Genomic DNA, 9,184 nt, shown 5'->3' on the forward strand with positions numbered 1-9,184 from the left:
AAAACTGTAAAACTGCATGGAAAAACCGTAAAACTGCATGAGAAACCCGTAAAATCGCATGAGAATGTAAATTGCATGAGAAACCATAAAAATTGCATGAGAAATCATACTATGCCAAGGACCCCCAAAGAACCTAATAAGATGACTGGCGATGAGCAAGTGTCATGTCATCCGCCTGAATTAACCCCTGAAGACCCACACTATAGACTACGTGGAGCTCGGGGGGGGGGGGACACGACCCACTACATGGCGCTCGGGAGGGGGGGGACCCATCACACGAACCTGAGGAGGGGGGGGGACCACCATGAGGCTGAGGAGGGAGGAGACCCTGCCCATGCATACCTATGCTGCAACCCAACAGTGGTGACAGCGGACCCAAACACCAAAAACACTAATGCAGTCATGATCAATCCTAGTCCTTCCAGCTCCGACCCCCCCGCCCCTGACAACAGAGACCCCCAGCCCTGCAGGCAACAGCAGAGCCAGCCAGAGTGCAGCCTGACAGCATCGTGCATGTGAGTGACCTGCACACATGCCCAGACACAAGCTCAGCCCTGAGAGTGCCAGAACCTACTACGTGGAGCTCAGGAGGACGTGGAACCTTACAGCATAAAGATACGATGATTTCCTGCACAATACTGAAGCCCATACATACTATGTGCAATGACCTACACTATTTCAAACTGGATAAACATGGGTCACTGCTAGAAAAAAGATGTTTCATTGGATTGCTAACCTGTACTCCTGGAATAAAGATATGCTATGCAGTGCTAGTAGCAGAGGCGGGACATCGTGTCATATGAGACTCTGCCGTCATCTCCTGAAACCCCCCCCCCCCAAAACAACCCCAAAACATGGTGCTACCTGAACCCAGAGCTGACCGGAGTAAAGTGAAAATGGAGGGAAGAACACTACCCCTATCCCTGCGCCCGCAGCGCACAAGACCCTGCCGCATGGTAATGCTGCCGAGACCTGCCATGAGCAGAGAGAGCAGCCGCCGAACGTCCTCCTTGTTCAATCCGTGACCCGAAAGTGATGTCAGAGTCGCCCAGAAATGAGGCTGACACGAGATCCTATGACCACAAGGAAGGAGGCAAAGGAGGGCAGGCTTTATGCAGCCTGACTCCTCCTACAATTACAGGCTGACCTGCGGTCAGCCTTATGCCGCGTACACACGGTCGGACTTTTCGTCTACAAAAGTCCAACGGACGCTGACGGACTAAAGCTGGCTGGTAATCCGATCGTGTGTGGGCTTCTCCGGACTTTCAACGTACTTTTTTAGCCTCAAATCCGACGGACTTTAGATTTGAAACATGCATCAAATCTTTACGTCGTAACTACGACGGACCCCGAAGTCCGCTCGTCTGTATGCTAGTCCGACGGACAAAAAAACGACGCATGCTCATAAGCAAAAACTAAACGGAAGCACTCGGTCTAGTAAAACTAGTGTTCGTATTGTAGGTAGCACATTCATCATGCTGCAAAATCTGTGATCGTTGAATGCAGCGCATTTTATTTCTTCTTTACGAATGCTCTAAAGAACGAAGGTGTTTTGCTGTTCATAATCAGAGTTCTCCCAAACTGATTTCTGGATTCTTTTTCTCTTTGATCTCATGAATGATATAGTATGCATTTTAAAAACAATGTTTCCATACTAATAATACTTTTTCCCCTTTTTTTTTTTTTTTTTTAGGTTTGTAAAGTTACCACAAAGAACCCATTATTCTTTTTTTTTTTTTTATAGTGATTATTTTTTAGTTTTTAGATAAAGTTAACCCAAAGCACCGTTTTTGGTTATGTAAATTTTTTTATTTTCAAAGACTTACCACTTGAACATTATTAACATTAGTAATGTATTTTTGGTGTGTTTTTTCCAAACTCAATGAGATTGTTGTCCCTTGTTAATTTAACATTGTGTGTAAAATCAATGATTTAAAAGAAAACACATAAAGTCTTTTGCTAAACTCAAAAAAGATCCATTTATTCATGGTCAAAATAAAATAAAGAGGAAGTCAACGCTGGAAAAAGTCGGTGTACAAGAAAATTGGGATCTTGCGGAGTCCATATAAGAGGGAGCACAATCTGGTCCAAGAATCCCAGAGATCAACAGCACCAGCAGATGATCTAGATGTCCCCAGACTGTGGTCCTACAACAGCCTGCGTCTTCTGTCAGACCAGACTGAACCCAGGTCATCACTTTCTTCTCTTCCCTGCAGCCTTTCCTCCACGCTGCCCTGCAGCCTTCCCTGTAGCCTTCTTTTGAGGCTGTGGCTCTGGTGTTTCAGTTGTGGCAGGAGGAGGAGGAGGAGGAGGAGGAGGAGGAGGAGGGGGGGCTGCCTCATGTAGTTGGGTGTTTTGTGTTAGCGTGCCCTGCAGCCCCTTATGGATTGTTTCCCCAAATAGGCGCTCACAAATGAGGCGCTGCTCCCAATCCATCTGAAGAAGCCTGCTGGCTAAGTAGCAGCCATAGGATTCTTCCGCTTCGGGGGGCTCCTTAAAAAACGGGTGGCCTCTTGCATGAGGCGCAGGGATGCGTCCTGTGTGACCATCCCCTTCCTGGCCCTTTTTTTGGGAAGGTGGAGGGGAGGCACTTGGGATTCGGTCAGGCTCCTACGGGGCCCAGCCACCTCACTTGGCCCAGCCACCTCACTTGGCCCAGCCACCTCACTGGGAGCAGCCACCTCACTGGGAGCAGCCACCTCCTGCCTGACACTGGGCCCAGCCTCCTCCAGGATGATGGTGAATCCGGCCTCCTCCAGGCTGTCCATGGGCCCGGTCTCCTCCTGCCTGCCACTTTCCCCACATTCCTCCTGGATGGACTCATCCTGTGTATAAAAAAAGGACAATAGTTTGAGTATATTTTTTTGGGTTCATCAATGACACACAGTTTGCTTCTCATGAATAGCAAATTCAATGTGAATACATCTCTTTAATAAAAGAGTCTAATCAGACACCCTAATTATTTCAAGCAGGTGCCAAACATATTTAGCCACTACTGTCAATTGATATGTATACACAATTTTGAGTGACAAATTATTTTAGACAATTATAACATCCAGTTAACATCATTAATATTAGTACAGTAAATATTTGTTAAAATAATTTACCTGACTCCAGATGGTCATATCTGGTTCATCCAGGATGGAAGACCCAGCTTGCTCCTCATCAGCCTCTGCTGGGGTGGAGGGAAGGGTGGAGGGAAGGGTGGAGGGAAGGGTTGAAAGTGATGGCCTGGCTTCATTCTGGTCATCCAGAAAACGGAGTTGATTGTAGTACCACAGCCTGGGTACATAAACATCATCTGCTGATGCTCCTGATCTCCTTGATTCCTGGATCTTCTTATGCTCCCTCTTATACATGTTCCTCAAGACCCCAATTTTCTTGAGCAATGTCTCCATTGTTGCTTCCGGGATGGTCGCCTGGACAAAGGACAGAAGTCTCTCCAGCGTTGACTTCCTCACATGCTTTGCATAATACTGAGGGTGTTTCACCTCCCACAAATTCCTCATCTCTCGATATTTAGAAATAAAAGCTGTAAGGAACTCTGGATCCTTAAATAGGGGATTCATTATATCTGGAAAAGATGAAGTCACAAGACAAAAAACACTTTTATTATAGGTTTCTGCTAACCCCTCATCATCTTCTCCCTATGTAGGCCTCATCAATCTATCAAGCCATATAGGCCGCTTGCTACAAAGTCATGACCATAAAACCCAAAAAATATATATCTAAAATTACCTTCGTTTTGTAACGTCCTGGTCCACTATCACCTACCACAGAACGTACGTACGACACGTGCGCAAGGCCCCTCTTTACACACTACGCATGTGTGAAACTCCGCCTGCGTCGCCCGCCCCTGACGTTCGAAATTAACTCATGTTCTCCGCCCCCTAATTCAACGCACAGAACGTACGTACGACACGTGCGCAAGGCCCCTCTTTACACACTACGCATGTGTGAAACTCCGCCTGCGTCGCCCGCCCCTGACGTTCGAAATTAACTCATGTTCTCCGCCCCCTAATTCGACGCACAGAACGTATGGACGACACGTGCGCAAGGCCCCTCTTTATACACTACGCATGTGTGAAACTCCGCCTGCGTCGCCCGCCCCTGACGTTCGATTTTAACTCATGTTCTCCGCCCATTTTTTGTTACGGCGCGTAGTGGAGTTAAATAATGGCGGAGACACCTGAAATGTTGACGACCTCAGGTAGTGGAGACAGCCCGGAGGCTGGAACGTCAACCAAATCTATGAGGCCTAGATTTAAGGCCTCTAATATGAGTTTTAAAGAGATGGTGGAGATGGTGGCCATTCTTCACAAAGACGACTATGATGGGAAGTATGGGCCGTACGCACGGCCAAATTTGCGCAAGGCCAAAATAATGGCGAAGGTTGTGGACACTTTGCAGGCATCTTTTGGGGTCCAGCGCTCCAGAGATCAACTGAGAAAAAGATGGTCTGACCTGAAACTCAGGGAGCCGGATCAATACCGACGTATCCGGAAAGTTCTTAAAAAAAGTAAGTACTTGTCGTGTTTTTCTCTTGTGTTTATTACCTTGTATACTGCTCCATGTGCTTTTCCTTCCTATACGATTTTTTGTTCATCGTTTTAAACGATCTTTTAATAAACCTCGTTACATATCTATAGATAGATCTATATAGATCTATATATATATCTATATATATATATATATATCTATATATATATATATATATATATATATATATATATATATATATAGATATATATATATAGATATATATATATATATATATATAGATATATAGATATATAGATATAGATATATGTATATATAGATATAGAGAGAGAGAAATATATAGAGAGAGAGAAATATAGAGATAGGTAGATAGATAGATATAGAAATGTAAAACATTCTTTTTGAATATTTTAAGTTATCTTTATTTTTTTTCTTTACATTTAGTTAGATATTTAGAGATTTTGTTCCAGATATAGAGAGAGAGATCAAAAGATTATTAACTATATTTTGAGATATTGATATCTATCTATCCGATATGTCTTTATAATTTTAAATATTGAGGTAAAATAGGAACTCTACACAAACCACTTCACTACAAATGTTGGAAAATTACTATGTACTAAAATATCTGTGTGCTAAGTAGAATAATAATTTTTTGTTTCACATAGGGGAAAAATCACTCAGCCAACAAGAAGACAGTCCACCCCAAGCCAAACATGATTGGGAAATCAGCCCAAGTCCCACTGAGGATGTGGAGGAAGGAGAGGTGGGCGACATGGGCACCCCACCAGGTGAGTGTCTGACACACCAGCTTACGTTAATCTATGCATGGCTGCCTTTTGTTTAATGTAATTTGTCTACTCTATTTTAGGGGATCTGGTTGTGCTTGATTCAAGCAACAGCACCACCCCCGAGGATGTGGAGGAATTATGCTACATGAGCACCCCACCAGGTCAGTGTCTGAGACAACAGCTTTATTATGGTAAGGTAAACTATGTATGTGTGCATATTTCTAAAGACATTTTTTGGTTTCATTCCACTTTAGGTACAACAAGAAGTGACTATTTCACCTCTGAAAGTGCCCAACGGCTAATTGGTCAAATAATGGCCTGGAATAAAGACATCGATCAAATGCGTAATCGGCTGGATCGTATGCAGCAGGAAATGAAGGACATGATTGATGTTTTGGGTTGAATCTAAATGCCCTTTTTTAAACCCCAAAACATCAATCATGTCCTTCATTTCCTGTTTTGCTGACCCCATTCTGGGCCTTCTCTTTCTTTTTTTGGCTGAACATAAATGGCTGTTTAACCTAATTTAAAAAAGGAGGGCTGTTTCTCATAAATACCTAAAAAATCCACAAAAAAATAAAACTTGATTTTCTCAAAAACCCCAAAAAAATAAAAAAAAATTGATTTTAAAAAACCAAAAAAAATAACAAAACTTGATTTTCAAAAAAAACCCCAAAAAAATAAAACTTGATTTTAAAAAACCAAAAAAAATAAAACTTGATTTTAAAAAACCAAAAAAAATAACAAAACTTGATTTTCAAAAAAAAACAAAAAAAATAAAACTTGATTTTAAAAAAACAAAAAAAATAAAACTTGATTTTAAAAAAACAAAAAAAATAACAAAACTTGATTTTCAAAAAAAAACAAAAAAGCCTGTTTGCGAAAATCAAAAAGCCAAAAATTTTTTTTGTGGATTAGGTAGAAATATTTAAATATAATTATATTTTTCTACATTATTAAGATATCATTATATTTTTGTCTATGAACATTTTATACTAAATGCAGAACTGAATGCATAACAACCATTAATAAAAACATCTCCTTATAGGAATGAAATAAATGTGTGGTTTGTTATTTCAAGGCTCAGTATAAGTTTGGTTATAATTGTAAAAAAGTTGTTTACAGTGGCAATGGAGCTTATTTAGACATTTAAAATTAAAATACAGTTGGCACTACAACTGCTCGACCATAACCTAGGAGACAGCCCAAAAGAAAGGCAAGCAATAAATATAATGCAAGATTTCCTCAATATTTTTTTTATTGTAAAAAATTATATATCCTGGCCCATTGCAATGGCCCCCCTACCCATAAAATAATTAACATATTGCTGTCTAACTTGACGGGCACTTTGGGGGGCCAAGCCAGTACGGACAGTATCCAGGCCCGTAAGGTTGGCATCTATTTGTCCGGCCTCAGGCCCAACTGTGCCTATATAATTCGGAGAATGTTTGTTTAAAAAGTTGTGCAGAATGCAGCACGATAAAATGATAAAATTAAGTTTGTATTCCGCCAAATTAATGGCTGTTTGAAACAGGCGGAACCGGCTGGCCAGAATTCCAAACGCATTCTCAACCACTCTTCTAGCTCTGGCCAGCCGGTAATTAAAAACCCTCCTCTCCGGGGTGAGGGTTCTTTGGGGGAATGGCCTCATGAGGTGCTTGCTGAGAGCGAAGGCTTCATCGGCAATGAAGACAAAGGGGAGTCCTTCCACGTTATCCGCATCAGGTGGCAATCCCAGGCCACCACTCTGGAGACGCTGGCAGAACTCCGTCTGGGCAAATACTCCTCCATCCGACATCCGGCCATTCTTCCCCACGTCCACATATAAAAAATCATAGTGTGCCGACACCACTGCCATTAAAACAATACTGTGGAACCCCTTATAATTAAAATAGTATGACCCCGAATGGGGTGGTGGCACAATGTGGACATGTTTCCCATCTATAGCCCCTCCACAATTGGGAAAGTCCCAACGGCTGGCAAAATGGGATGCCACAGTCTGCCATTCCTGTGGCGTTGAAGGAAACTGGGGAATCAAACAAGAAAACCAAAATCAATTAATTTGGAAGCTAACATTGCAAGAAAATTAGACAATTAAAAACATTATTCCCCAGCATCAGTATAACATTAAATAATTTAATTCTTCTGGAATAACTAATATGGAAAGGCACACTTATCAGATTTCTCACCCCCTCTGATGGAACATTGATTACATTTTAGGGGGTTGTGAAATCCCTAAAAAAGATTACTTTTAGGACACGCAGGAATTTAGGGACTAAAAAGGCTACAAGACTGCAGTTGTCGCACTCTGCAGGTGCAGTTGCTAACCAGCTTACAGTAAATGAGGTAATGTAAAAAGGCATTCATGTTGCAAGGAGTACACAATCACAGGCAAGGGCAATTAATGAAAACACTTTGAGGCTTGCATATGATTTGATGATGGAAATCAGCAGAGCTTCTGCTCATTTACTAAAGCACTGGAACAAATGCACTTGTAGAGTGCACATGCATTTTGCAAACTGCAACATATATTTGCTTTAGACAAATCAACACCACAGAACATTCAAGCCAATTTTTACGAGGGTGGGGGGGGGGGTTGTGAAATCTAGATAATTGCTAATTAGCAGCACACTATTTGGACTGAGTTTAGGTGGGGGTGGGTGGGGGGGTTGGGAAATCTAGATAATTGCTAATTAGCAGCACACTATTTGGACTGAGTTTAGGTGGGGGTGGGTGGGGGGGTTGGGAAATCAAGATAATTGCTAATTAGCAGCACACTATTTGGACTGAGTTTAGGTGGGGGTGGGTGGGGGGGTTGGGAAATCAAGATAATTGCTAATTAGCAGCACACTATTTGGACTGAGTTTAGGTGGGGGTGGGTGGGGGGGTTGGGAAATCAAGATAATTGCTAATTAGCAGCACACTATTTGGACTGAGTTTAGGTGGGGGTGGGTGGGGGGGTTGGGAAATCTAGCTAATTGCTAATTATAAGCACACTAAATACACTCAAACAAAATACATTCAAAATGAGTAGACTAGGTGGATATGTTCCCATCACTTCATGCTGGGAAGGTTATTGAAGGAAAATATACATGCATGACAAAAAATAACAGGAAAAAAATCCAGCATGTGTGAGGATAAAAAGGGGACATTCACACTATATTGCAATGATGGTAAGTAGTGTTTGAAGCAAGAAATACATTACATTATCAAAGATTACATAAAAGAACATGTGATGCTAATAAAAGAAAAATATCTTACCTTAATATAGTCCTTCTGCAGGACCTGGATGATGGCAGAACAGGTCTCTGGGATAATGATCCCCAGAGCCTGGGGGAGATGCCTGTCGAGAACTTAAGGTCCTGCAGGCTTCTCCCTGTGGCCAAATACCGCAAGGTAGCGACCAGCCTCTGCTCCGGAGTGATGGCTTGCCTCATGCAGGTATCCTGCCTGCTGATATAGAGGGTCAGCAAAGCCAACAAACGGTCAAAAACGGGGTCCGTCATCCGGAGAAAGTTCCTGAAATCCTCAGGATTATTCTCACGGATCTCACGGAGCAAAGGCATGTGACAGAACTGGTCACGCTGAAGCAACCAATTCTTGGTCCATGAACTCCTCTTCGCCCTGTTCATGGACTGGTCTTGGGCTGAAGAATAAACTACAGCACCAAGCACATACAATGCACGAGCTCGACGACGAGTACGTACAGGTAACATGGTTTCAAAACGGTCGGCTGGTCAGAACGCACTAAACAGAACGCACTGAAGAACAGCAAGGCCTGTGAAGAACGACCTGAAAATCAGGAACGAGCGGCCAATAAAACAAAGATTTCTCAATGCCAACTGACCAAACGCACTGAAAAGCAGATACAAACCTCACAAGCACAGACTGAA

The 9,184-nt window shown here is 42.4% G+C and overlaps 1 protein-coding gene across 1 annotated transcript; it reads right to left on the reverse strand.

Moving 5' to 3' along the window:
* Positions 1–1,227: 1,227 nt before the first annotated feature.
* LOC141141568 (uncharacterized) lies at positions 1,228–3,427 on the reverse strand. Its single transcript, XM_073629157.1, has 2 exons — positions 3,108–3,427; positions 1,228–2,825 (listed from the first exon to the last, which is right to left on the reverse strand). The coding sequence occupies exons 1-2, from the start codon at positions 3,396–3,398 to the stop codon at positions 2,454–2,456; spliced, it is 663 nt and encodes a 220-aa protein (XP_073485258.1). The 5' UTR covers positions 3,399–3,427; the 3' UTR covers positions 1,228–2,453.
* Positions 3,428–9,184: the final 5,757 nt, after the last annotated feature.

The sequence above is a fragment of the Aquarana catesbeiana genome, linkage group LG04, assembly GCF_042186555.1.
Source record: "Aquarana catesbeiana isolate 2022-GZ linkage group LG04, ASM4218655v1, whole genome shotgun sequence".
Classification (NCBI taxonomy): domain Eukaryota; kingdom Metazoa; phylum Chordata; class Amphibia; order Anura; family Ranidae; genus Aquarana; species Aquarana catesbeiana.

What these genes read in the sequence shown, in the direction of transcription:
- LOC141141568 (XM_073629157.1), bottom strand. Translation starts at nt 3,398, where the DNA reads ATGGAGACATTGCTCAAGAAAATTGGGGTCTTGAGGAACATGTATAAG. An exon ending in ATATGACCATCTGGAGTCAG is followed by an intron (nt 2,826 to 3,107) that starts GTAAATTATTTT and finishes TTTTATACACAG; the next exon opens with GATGAGTCCATCCAGGAGGA.